This window comes from Danio rerio, chromosome 18, assembly GCF_049306965.1.
Source record: "Danio rerio strain Tuebingen ecotype United States chromosome 18, GRCz12tu, whole genome shotgun sequence".
NCBI lineage: Eukaryota > Metazoa > Chordata > Actinopteri > Cypriniformes > Danionidae > Danio > Danio rerio.
The window spans coordinates 46,070,001-46,084,187 of NC_133193.1; the positions used below are offsets into that span (position 1 = coordinate 46,070,001).

The following is a 14,187-nucleotide window of genomic DNA, read 5'->3' on the forward strand; positions in this document are numbered from 1 at the left end:
TTGTGCAACAGTGCTGCTGGCTGTAAGTATAGTAATACAGTTTTTGAACCTTGTGTTTATTAATCAACATTACAAAATAAAATTGACAGGGAACAGTAGTCATTTTTACCAACAGTGATAGTTTTATAAAATTAAAGTCATGCTACGTGAATTATGCTGAATTGTAATAGCATTAATACTGTAGATAGGGACTAGTTTCTACTTGTTGTTTGAAACTAAGGTGTGCAGTATGAATGTAATTTTATTAATTTCATTGTATATTATATCTTTTTTATATATGTAATTTATTTTTATTTATCTTATAGGATGAAGAGCACTGCTGTGACATGAATTTCCCTTCGGGATTAATAAAGTCTAAACAAACAAACAAACAAACAAACAAAATTTTAAAATAAATAAATAAATAAATAAATAAAAAATTAAGCAAAATGAAATAAAATAAAGCAAAATAAAATTAAACACAACAAAATAAAATAAAAAATAAAGCAAAACAAAATAAATTGAAAAAAGTTAAAGTTAAATTAAATTAAATTAAAATTAAAATTAAAATTAATTTAAAAAGTAAAGAAAATTAAAATAAAACAAAGCAAAGTTAAATTAAATTAAATAATAAATTAGCTTAAATAGAAATACATAATAATAATTAAAAAAAATAAATAAAACTAAACAAAATGAAATGAAAATAAATTGAAAAAACAAAATTTAAAAAGTAAAAAAAAAAAACTATATAAAACAAAATAAAATAAAACACAACAAAATAAAAAGTAAAACTAAACAAAATAATTAAAAAAAAATTAAGTATAATATAAAAAAATAAAACTAAACAAACCAAAATTAAATAAAAAGAAATTAAAATGGAAAAAGTAAAAAAAAAAAAATGGAAAAATAAAATTTAATTAAATAAATAAAAACGTAAATCAAATAAAAAAGTACATTTTGGTAAAAAAAATAAATAAAATAAATAAAAACAAATTGGTCTAGGTTTTGACGAAAAAAAGTTTGGGAATACAATAAATCATATCATTTATGCTACAAATGCATTTAGAACTTAGAAAGAACTAAAAGTGCACAGTGGCTTATATTTGAGGACCACTTTTAAGCTTGTTTGTTTAAATGTCAAACCAATTTCAGTGTGAGAAAAGGAGATTTTTAGACTTTTTTTTACAAACATAATATATGACTAGTAGAAAATGTAGATAATACTAATAATAATAATAATAATAATAATAATAATAATACAGTTATTGATTTCTTATAATAAATGAATTATAGAGAGACATAAAAAGCTGTCCTTTTAGTTGTTCATCTTTTAGAAAGCTGTGCAGGTTAAAAAAACATGATGTGCATGTATGTGTGTGCGTGCATGTGTGTGTGATGGAGTGCGAAAGAGGAGTATCTCGTTAGAGAGGTGGGTTATGCTCCCACTGATTGCAGATCTAATTAGAAATGAAGTGTTGATATGTTTTCCATTAAGCCAGCAAAGGGAGCTGCTTGGCTCAAGTAGAGTTTTTTTTTTTTCTTCTTCTTCACTGGTGTGGCTTGTTAACTCCCAAGCCCATTTTGTATATCGCCTTCACATGCGTCCTCAGAGAATGCTGGCATCGCAGTAAGAGCGAGTAACCTGAATGGAGATAACCAGCTCGGTGCTTTCAAAGGGACTCTTCATGTCATATCAACCCCTCGCCACAAAACCTCAGCCCGGCTATCAGCACTCTGTGACACACACTCATATAAACACACACACCCACACTCATCTTCCCTTTTCTTGATGCAGGTCTTGGTAATTGCTAATTGGCAGCATATAAAAGATCGAGATTGTATGACTTTGGGCACCCCCCCTCCCCTCCCCCCAAAAATACATCAGTTTGAGTGTTTGAGTGATGCTTCTGCTTTGAACACTGGGAAGGGGGGAAATAAATTAGCCAAGTGCTTGATTTGTACTGACGGAGGGGGAAAAAAAAGACTTTTCGCAAAGGTGAGATTAGTGGATCAGTGAGAAAAAGAAGCTGTTATTTTGCCTCGGCTCTCAAGGGCACCTTTATTGCTGTTGTTTACAGGGTCGTTTTCAATTAAGAAAGAAACAAAGAAAACAAAAAAAAACTGTATGTGTTTTGTTTACACTGCAACAGTGTTCTAAGCAACACAGGATCATTGTGAAAGCGAAACCCTGTATACATTTCTGGAGAGCGGCAATTATGTAGCCAGAGCTACATATGGCTGCAATTAGAGCTGGGCGATTAATCGAAAAGTAATCGAAATCTATATTCATAATCGATCAAATTTTTTCAATCAATTTCTCTATAAAATGTGGAGTCACGTGATCTGTTTTGTTAAGACTGAATTATACTTATTATATTATGATTTACACGTATTATACTATTATGATATTATACTTGTGCCAAGGGCACGAGTACATTCCGGCCCAGCCTTCACATACCCATGTACCTCGAAAAAGATGTACTTGCATGACATAACGATGCATAGCATAAGCTTTGTGATTGGTTTGAAGGGATGTGACGAGATCTCGTATTACGTGTGTATATATATATATATATATATATATATATATATATATATATATATATATATATATATATATATATATATATATATATATATATATATATATATTATATATATATATATATATATATATATATATATATATGTGTGTGTGTGTGTGTGTATATGTATATATGTGTATGTATATATATATATATATATATATATATATATACAAACACACACATATATATGAGCAATATCACACTCGTAGCAGTGCGAAATGGCTGTATATCAGCACTGGTGGGAGGCGTGCGTTGCAGTGCCGATATACAGCCATATAACACTGCTACGAGTGTGATATTGCGTTTATAGAACAGTTTGACGGCATAATTGTTTATATAAAAACAAAATCAAACATGGAAAGTCTCAAAAACCCTTTTGTATGAGGAACTACTTTCTTCCACGTTGGATTCAAATCATAAGCAGAAAGTTAAACAACTGAGCAAGTATCTTTTAAACTTTTGATCTGTAGTGTCTGCTTTTTGCTGGCTGTTTGACTACTAATGAACAGTTCATATCTTAACAATAGACAGATAATAAATGAATAGCATGAAATAGCAAGAAATATGACCAAAGTGTTACCAGAAATTCAAATAAATTTGGTGCAAGTGAAGAGTAAAGGGAGTTAATGGTTTTTCATAAAATGTATTTTTTTGTGAACTATCCAATTAAATAGTGAAAGAGTGAAACCTGGATGCTAATAAAGTTAACACATATAGCATTAGAACGTTATTATGTTTAGTCTCTTGGCATCATCTCAGATAGCTTTTATTGTTACATTTTACACCTTCACAGTACAGTAATTTAAATGTCTTCAAGCTGAGCATATCCTCATTGTCTTCTGTATTTTGCACTGTCTGGAGTCAGCACCTAAGCTTTTCACTCATTAGAACACGTGCTGCTGATGATGTGACAATAAAACTGATTTGATTCTGCATTGTTTATTTTCTTGCATTTTTAACCATATACTTTTTTCCTCCAGCACGGCCAGTGACCAAGATGACTTTGACTTCACCCACCATCGTGGCAAGGACCCCAAAACGCAAGATGCCCGTGGCCACCTGCATGTCGGCCAATGGCAAGCCTCCCAGCGTCATCAAATGGGACACAACATTGAAAGGAGAGGCCACGTTTCAGGAAACACGCAATCCCAATGGCACTGTGACTGTGCGCAGTAACTACATCGTGCTGCCCAGCCGTGAAACCCACCGACAGAAGCTCACCTGCATCGTCACCTACCGTTCTGAGCGATTCACCGACAGCGTCATACTCAACGTGCAGTGTAAGAATGCCTTTAAAAACTACTATTTACACTGAAAAATTTGCTGGTTGTTGACAGATTATACAGTGATAAAAATATCGATAAAGATGTTTTTCTTGTATTTTTAGTCTGTTCTGCTTGGCAAGCTTGCATTTATTTAAACAGCACAATTAGTTTTAATATTATTTAGTATTAAACTAATATTTATAATAATAATAATAATAAGAAGAAGAAGAAGAAGAAGAAGAAGAAGAAGAAGAAGAAGAAGAATATTTATTTTATTTTATTTTATTTTATACATATTATTTATTTATTTATTTATTTATTTATTTATTTATTTATTTAGTATCCTTTTGTCTTTTTTTCTTTTGTCATTTAATGATGTAATGACATTTATTTATTTATTTATTTTTCCTTTTGTCATTTATAAATTTATTATTTTTAATGTATTTATTTATTTATTTATTTATTTATTTATTTATTCAGTATGCAAATGAATAAATAAATAAATAGTTTTGCAAATATGATAAAAAAGTGATAAAAAAATAGACAGCAGCTTTAACATTTGACAAGTTTTTTTTTATTTCAAAGAAAATAAGGCTTTTCCCTATTTTATTTATTAATGAACCCTTTAAATTTAATTTATTGAAAGTTAATTTATTGAAATTTAATTTAATTTAATTTAATTTAACTTAATTATTAGGCCGAAAAAAATAATAATAATTCATCCTGGGGAAAAAACAAGCAAGCAAATAAAACAGAACCATTAGTAATAGCTAAGCACATTATATTAAAACACATTCGATGACTGTAAAAACATTTCACAATATTACTATTGTAAAATAAATCCACTTTGTTCAAATAAATACAGACCTAGTGAGCTTAAAACAGCTTAAAAATAAAATATATCACCATAAGAGATAGAGAAAGAGAAAAGAGTTCTAGTGCAGAATATAGACAGAATTACATGTTTTCCAATATTAACTCAAAACTTAGATGTAATTGAACTGATTCATCATGCATGATTCATTTGATTTGTCCACCAAGCGACACATCTGTAAGACCCCACTGAAATGTCAACGGATGTCTACAAAATGCATGCAAATGTATTTGTGCTCGGTAATAAGATGTTTATGGCGTAGCGTTACGCAAGTGTTGTGGAGGAGGCTGAGAGCAGGAAGAGATGTGTCACTGGCCTGTCTCAGTGCCGTTGTTTTCAGCCTTTGTTTCGGGCAGTTCAGAGCAGCATTTCAACCCCCATAATAAAACACAAGAGATAGAGGAAATCCACCCATTCTCCCACACAATCCACTGTTTTTCCGCATGTGACTACTGAGTTTCAAATTGTGGGTTGCACTTCCGTTTTAGGGAACTTTCATTGAAAATAACTAAAACAAATCAATTGAAATCCATATTTGTAGTAAAAACTATGAGAGAGGTGTATGCTGTGTCTTTATTCGTCATGAAAATAATGTTTTGGTTTGCATGCTTTAACATGACGTACAGTTAAAGTCAAAAGTATTAGCCTTCCTGCAAATTGTTTGGGTTTTTTTTTCAAATATTTACCAAATTATGTTTAACACAGCAAGGTATTTCCACAATATTCATTCATTCATTCTCCTTCGACGTAGTCTCTTATTCATTAGGGGTCGCCAAAGCAGAGTAAACCGCCAACTTAACCAGCATGTTTTACACAGCTGAAGGCCTTCCAGCATCAACTAATCACTGAGAAACATCTATACACACTCATTCAAACACTAAGGCCAATTTAGCTTATTCGACTCATGCTAGCATGGGGAGAACATGCGAACTCCACACTGAAACGCCACCTGACCCAGTTGGGACCTGAAGCAGTGACCTTCTTGCTGTGAGGCGACAGAGCTAACCACTGAGCCACCATGTCACCATTTGCACAGTATTTCTTATATATATTTTTTTTTTTTTCTGGAGAAAGTCTTATTTGTTTTATTTTAACTAGAATAATATAATTATTATTCTATTATAATAATTATAATATTAATATTATAATATTAAGACAATATATCACTTTAAACTATTAAAATGTTAATAAAGGTTAAATGTTGTTGGAAGAAAGATCAAGGACCCATAATGCAACTCAAAAACATAAATAAATGTGTAAAAAAATAAAAAATAAAACAAAAATATGGAAAACTGCTAATTTACATTGATTGATTGTACATGAATTACTTTAATATGCATCATGAAAAAAAGAAACAATGCGATGCTTGTTTTGTGTGTGTGTGTGTGTGTGTGTGTGTGTGTGTGTGTGTGTGTGTGTGTGTGTGTGTGTGTGTGTGTGTGTGTGTGTGTGTGTGTAAAAGGAAGACTGTGTTAATCGTCCCGATTCTTGATTTACTTTGAGTGTTCTGCTAATCAAGTTACCCTTTGCTATAACATTTCCAAATTGAATTTGCTCAGCCTCATACATGCTCATGAAAGCAATTAAGCATAAATCTGAAGAGACGTAGAAATTACTGACCGCTACCATCAAGTAATGCAGTGCATTTTAATACTGTCATTAATAGAAAAGAAAAAAAAAATTGTGCCGTAATGAATTGAAATTTGGCATTTAGCTGAGGTCCTTATCCAATTAGGCCAATTTCTGGAATAGTTGCCCTGAAGTGGCTTGCGGTTAAGTGGGTAGCTAAAGGGCAGCGCGGTGGTTGTAGTCTCTGTAACCCTTCACTTGTTGGCTCTTCTCTCAATCGCTTAAGAAAGAATCTCTTGACCTTTCTGCTACGAGACTCACGCCATTAATCACTATAACGACAATGTCCGTCGTCACGTCATGTGACAAATTGGTTGTTTTTTCAAGTAACAAATACAAAACAAAAAGTTAGTGTTTATTTATTTATTTATTTATTTATTTATTTATTTATTTATTTATTTATTTATTTATTATTTGTTTTATTATTATTATTATTATTATTATTATTATTATTATGTATATTATTATTATTATTATTATTATTATTATGTATATTATTATTATTATTATTATTAGTAGTATTGTTTATTTTTATTATTATTGTTTATTTTTATTATGCATTTATTATTTTCTTTTTGCTGTTGTTGTTGTTTTTTATTTTAATTATGTATTTATTATTTTATAATTATTATGTTTTTATAATTATTGATGAGGATGTCAATTATTGTTATTATTGTTGTTGTTGTTGTTGTTGTTGTTAGCTAAAGGGCAGCATGGTGGTTGTAGTCTCTGTAACCCTTCACTCGTTGACTCTCTTCCCAATCACTTAAGATAGAAACTCCTGACCTTTCAGCATCAAGCCCCACACCATTAATCAGTATTATGACAAGTGCCCATTGTCGTGTCATGTGACCCAGAACATTTATCTGAACTCTTTCCTGACTGTTATTATTTTTCTTGTATTTTTATGCAGATGAACCGGAGGTGAAAATCGAAGGCTTTGATGGCAACTGGTACCTGAATCGTCCAAACGTTCAGCTCACATGTAATGCAGACGCCAATCCACCTGTCACTGTCTACCAGTGGAAACTGTGAGTTCTCTTTCCTGACCTACTAATCCATATTACAGAGAATCGCTTTTGTTGTCTCGGCTTATAAATGTAATTGGGATGAATGAGTCACACATGCTGAACGCAAAGCATAGTGGTGGAAGACAAATACTTTTTTTTTTTTTTTTTTTCAAAAAAGAAGTTAACAAAGTTATTATTATTATTATTATTATTATTATTATTATTATTATTATTATTATTATTATTATTATTACATAATTTTGCTTATGCTATATGTTAAAGTTTTCAAGTTTTTCTTTTATATATATATATATATATATATATATATATATATATATATATATATATATATATATATACTTGGTTGAGACTATTATAGTAACTTATTATTAATGGTAAATATGTAATTTAGCTTATTTTCATTATTTACAGTACCATTTATAAATATGTAATACTAAAAGTGTTGATTTAACATTTTATGAGCATTCTATACAACTGAAGACTGATTAAATTATTAGCCAGAGAAGATTTTCAGCAAGTTTTAAAATAATTGTCTTAACCAATTTATAATATTTATAATAATTCATTTATGTTACCTTTGCCACTTGACCAAAATGCCAAATATCTCAAGAATTGTGTTTTCAACATTTCAAATAAGTAGCTAAAATTACGTTTTGAAAGTTTTTTTTTTGTTCCTAATATGCACAAGTACTAGATTAATTAGGCAAGTAAGATTTATTATGCAGGTCATTGGACATCAGTGTTTTTTGTAGCCAATCAGAAAAAAAAAAGATTATATATTTATAAATATTGTTTATTTTGTAATGTTACATTTACAGAGCTCAGCATATATAAGTACACCCCTCACAAATCTTGCTTGTAAATTCATATTTTTAATAGGAAGCTATGCAATACTACATTTGTGCATATATGTTAGATTAGTCAGTAGTACTGAAGTCAAATCTTGAGCTTTTCTAACAAAATAAGTTATGATAACAGTCCAAAAACGAGTACATCCAAATCTATATGTTATAGAAAATATTAAATACAAATTTAAAAATAGGAAAAATCAAAAGAAGCAAAAAAAAAATAAACGTTGAAAACTTTTGTTGGAATTTTGTAGGTTGTTTAATTTTGTTTGGTGACTAAACTATTATTTTAATATATATATATATATATATATATATATATATATATATATATATATATATATATATATATATATATATATATATATATATATATATATATATATATATAAAATATATATATATATATTATATATATATATATATATATATATATATATATATATATATATATATATATATATATATATATATATATATATATATATATATATAAAATATATATATATATATATATATATATATATATATATATATATATATATATATATATATATATATATATATATATATATATATATATATATATATATATGTTTAATAAATCAGTTTTGTTTAAATGTACCAAAATACATTGCCTATATTCACTGAGAAATGGATAAAAATATTAATTTTCAATATTTCCTTTCGTTGTTTATTTGAGCATTGTATGCAACATGTATGCTAATCAATTTTCTTTTTCATCCATCCATAATAATTAAATAAATAAAAAAATAAATACATTAAAAATACATCCTTTTTTATAATTTATCATTTGACGTCTATAAAAACCAATGTCAAGCATTTGCTCTTAATCTTTTAGATCAAAGCTGCCTCAGATCTGTGTGTGTGTTTGACCATTTGACTGCTTGTGTAAATCGGCATCATTAAAGGAAATGAATGACGACTGATATTCGAAGAGCACTCCTCTGAAATGTTCACTTTACTCTAACGCTACATGACAGCTTCGATGTGTAAGGGCAGATAAGGGAATAATTTCCTTCCATAAACTACTTCTTCATTCACTGCTGGTTAGCACTCCATCAAGATAAGTAAAGGCGGTTACAATAGCCCTATTCAGTCCTAACCGAGCCATTGATAACCGTTCAAACAAGATCAAACGTGAGAAAATAAGCGACGCTTTGTGTACTCTGTATTGTTTACCTGACCAATATACTGGTTTGAGAGAAGAGAGATTTACAGTGAGATTGTGTTGTGTTTGTCTTGTGTGAGTCTTGTGATGATGTTTGCTGGTTGAGTTACTGGTGCTACGGGTTTGGATGCAAACTAAGTAGGCAAAAGATGACATCATTGCTTTGCCTAGCAAACGAATGTGTTGACAGCACAGTATCAGGTTTGTTTTATAAACCTTTCTGTGTACAGTGATGCTGGTGTGTATGTGGTGCGCTCAAGAGCGTAGTCTTGCTAACTGTTACTCATTAATTGACTTGTATTAATCATTTTTAATACCCTTTTCATACACACTCACACAAACCGCACACACACACATACAGTACATTATGTAGTGTATATACCTCCATGGCATGTGGTTGAAGTTTGAAAGCATTCAATAGCTGAAATGTATATCCTGAATAATAAAAAGTAAATAGTTAACATAGTGTAATATTAACATAGTGTAACATTACTACTAACAAAATAATAATAATAATAATAATAATAATAATAATATTAATATGTATATGTATATAATAAAAAATAACCTATTCTTTCCCATAAAAGTGATATTACTGATCCTACACACATGAGCTTGTTAAAAATGCTAATTTCAGAAGAAAATTTTAGATGGCATTTAGAAGTTTTTGCATCTGAACTTCTTATATATAGACCATTTCAATATGGTGATATCATTGTTCCATTAACAGTTGCTTGTCGTCAAACTATTTCAGAACTGTAACAAGAGGTGATTCAGTCATAACTAATGTTAACACAGCTATCATTAAAAATGTATCAATATGTGGAGGTTTCGGGATTCGTTGAAGCTGTGGAAATTAAAAATGTAAAACAGGAAATACATATTTATGTATTAATAACATTGTAGGATATGTAGGAAATAACATTGTTATTGTTTATATCCCTCAAAATGGTGTATATATATATATATATATATATATATATATATATATATATATATATATATATATATATATATATATATATATATATATATATATATATATATATATATATATATATACATATTAATCTCAGAATTAATCTAAATTAATCTAGATTAAATTAGCTCGTTTGAATTCTGATGAAGGCATTTAGAATATGTGTGCCACCAAAATAATATGTCTTTGAGAACGGGTCTCTCAAGCAAGGTCGCGCATTAGACCAGGGGTTCATCTCCTGTTTCCAAAATGCATCACAAACTGCTTGAGAAACTGTTCTACTATGACAATAGGTGATGAAAATAAATGATGTTCAAAAAAATGTACTTGTGTTTACTAACTGTTTATTCAGTTAGATATGAATTTTAAACTGTTGGCCTACATAAGCTCCAAACAGTGATTTTTGATCACCTTAATCCGACTAAAGTCATAACTGAACTTAACAGAAATGGAATTAAGACATGTGGAGTATGCAAATATTAGTGCCATTATTGAAGTAAACACCACGATCAAACTATTACCGTCATTTAAGACTTTTTGTCATATTTTCGGACAAGATCCACACACATGGCTGTCAGTAAAGGGCCGCACACACTCACAAACACACACGCACACATCGCGAAATTCTGAATTTTTTTCTTTCCGTTTGCCATGGGTTATTAAATTCCAAAATACTCTCACCCTTACTCCTTATTTGTGTCTAATACCCCTGTTTGTCACGAGGGCATGCATTAAATGTTCATGAGTTGAAGTGAAACTGTCGAACTGCAGTTAAAGTCAGGCATCCTGCTGGTTTGATTCACAAGGGCACTTTTTCGTCAGACGGCTCACTGGTCATGTATACATCTGCGCTAAAATATCAAGGTGAAAGTCAACATAACTTGTATAGAACAGACCCAGCTCTTAACCCAAATTTGAGAATAGATTCACGGCGATGTTTTTTTATTTTTTTATTATTTTTTTGATCGCACAATAAGAGTCTTGCGTAAATATATATATATATATATATATATATATATATATATATATATATATATATATATATATATATATATATATATATATATATATATATATATATATATATATATTAGTGGTGGGCCGATATCTGCGTCAACGTGCTGCGTCCTGTTTGCTTTGCCTTGTCCTGTTTCTACTCCAAATATCTAAAAATTCTGAGATCAAGTAAAAGTATTGTTTTGATTTTTGTTTTCACCTTCAGAAGAAAGACTTTATTTCCTCTTAACACAAAAAAAAAAAACATTATATAATGTGATAAGTAAAAAAAAATATCTTGTTTTCACTTTGAAATGTAGATTTTTTTTTTTTTACTAGAAACAAGAAGAAATTCTAAGTAAACTTTGCAAAACTTTTGTTAAAAAAAATTGTATCAATTCTGTATAAATAATTCAGTAAAATAAATCTGTATCTAAATCTTCATCATCTTTTGATCTAAACTCTCAAATGCTCTAAACTCTCCTGACATACAGGCCTTAAAAACACATGCAGACAAATCATGCGCTCTGTGGCTCCTGGTCAGTAATATGCATATCCCCGATTGGGCAAAGCAGTCAAGCGAGTGGATTATTAATTTGCTTCACCTATCAGCCTATCACTAGTTACATCTCCTAATTAATATTTATGCGACAAGCTGATAAGGTTTCTAATGTGTGCTTCCAGATTGTTCTTGCGCCCCTGGGTCAGGTTTTCTCTGTAAGATGACCCATATAACCTTGTGCATGAACTCCCCACTGCAGCATTATAATTCAGCGCCATGCTATCACCATACGCGCCACACTTATATGCCAATTAGCACGGCGAAATGTCCTGTCATTCATCACCCGGTGAATGCATGTGCATGTAAATGCCAACAATACAAACACCACCAACAACGGTAGACAAAGTGGACCAGCTCCAGTTAAAAAAAAAAAAAAACGGAGGGATTATGCTGCAAAAACTGAGAGATAAATGTGGCAATTTGTTCTGTAATTAGGCAGCGAAAGCCGGGAAAGGAAAACATGTCACCGGACTTCAGCTGTGCTGGATTAATAGCTGGCAGTGCCCAGGGTGCAGTGCCTCTGTGGACCGGCCTGGGTTTTAATGAGAGAGGAAAGCGCTGAGCATTCTGGGCTGTTCAGGGTATCAAAGGACACATATACTGCAGCCAACTCTGTGAAGAGGGACTCGCGGATGGAGCTGAGGTCTTCTTCAGGCATTTTTATTAGTAATTGGTATGCTGAGACTGGGAGTTGAATGAAAGAGAAGAAAGGGAAGAGATAAAGTGAGTGGAAACGTGGGAAAACTTGCTACAAGACAGTAGCTTCGTTTACGTCCTTAATGTGAGGTGAATCTTTTCAAAGTTTGCAGAAAAAGAAATAAATGAAAAAGAAACGACCCAAAATGCAAATTAGGTGTGTTTACATTGTTCGAGTGGCTGATGGTGGTATTAGTAAACTGTGAAACTGGTAAGACAACATCAGCGGAAGCAGCCGAATGGACATGTTGTTTTAACATTTGCAAATAAAAAATATTGCTTCCTTCAATTTCACTGTTGAATCAGTTGAAGTTAGTCATCTCAACTTACATCAATCAAACTGACTAATAAATATAGTTAAACTTTATATAACTTCAAAAAAAAAATGGCTGAAACCAGATTAACTTATTTAAGTGCGTTAAAGTAACAAAAAACATTTGTCGTCATGACTTGTAATATACACTCACCGGCCACTTTATTAGGTACACCTGTCCAACAGCTTAATGCATTTAGACATGGTCAAGACGATCTGCTGCAGTTCAAACCGAGCATCGGAATGGGGAAGAAAGGTGATTTAAGTGACTTTGAATGTGGCATGGTTATCCGACGGGATGATCTGTATATTTCAGAAACTGTTAACAGGCAAGAGTAACCACTTGTTACAACCGAGATATGCAGAAGATCATCTCTGAACGCACAACATGTTCAGCCTTGAGGCTGATAGGCTAAAGCAGCAGAAGACCACACCAGGTACCACTCCTGTCAGCTAAGAACCGGAAACTATGGCTACAGTTCGCACAGGCTCACTAAAAATTGGACAATAAAAGATTGGAAAAACGTTGCCTGGTCTGATGAGTCTCGATTTCTGAGACATTCTGATGGTAGGATCATAATTTGGCGTCAACAACATTAAAGCTCAGATCCATCCTGCCTTGTATCAACTTTTAGGCTGGTGGTGATGGTGTAATGGTTTGGGGATATTTTCTTGACACACTTTGGGCCTATTAGTACCAATTGGGCATTGTGTCAACGCCACAACCTAGCTGAGTATTGTTGCTGACCATGTTCTTCTCTTTATGACCACAGTGTACCCACTGGCTCCTTCCAACAGGATAACGCGCCTTGTCATAGAGTGAGAATCATCTCAGACTGGTTTCTTGAACATGACAATGAGTTCACTGTACTCAAATGGCCTCCACAGTCACCAGATGTCAATGAAATAGAGCACTTATGAGAGTTGGTGGAATGGGAGATTCACATCATGGATGTGCAGCCGATAAATCAGCAGCAGCTGCATGATGCTATCATTTCAATATGGACCAAAATCTCTGAGGAATATTTTCAGTATCTTGTAGAATCTATGCCATGAAGGATTAAAGCAGTTCTGAAGAGAGGGTGCTCGCTGCAGAGCCATTTGAGGAGAGCTGAGCTCCAGCGAGGGGGAGCATAAGCTGTCGCTCCTCCTCCTGTAAGCTGTTTTAATGCGTACACCAACCCCACCCCTAACCCTACCTCCAGTGACATCACTCGTAGAAGAAGTGCAAAAAA

At 31.5% G+C, this 14,187-nt stretch overlaps 1 protein-coding gene across 27 annotated transcripts in view; it reads left to right on the forward strand.

The window, feature by feature from the left end:
• nectin1b (nectin cell adhesion molecule 1b) overlaps positions 1–14,187 on the forward strand; it is a 525,250-nt gene that overhangs the window by 232,439 nt on the left and 278,624 nt on the right. For all 27 annotated transcript variants that reach the window (XR_012393697.1, XR_012393699.1, XR_012393698.1 and 24 more), the window contains 2 exon segments: positions 3,548–3,847; positions 7,249–7,366. Coding sequence is in view for 24 of the 27 variants with exons in the window: in XM_073929161.1 (XP_073785262.1) it covers positions 3,548–3,847; positions 7,249–7,366 (418 nt within the window). In the remaining 3 variants the exon portion in view is untranslated.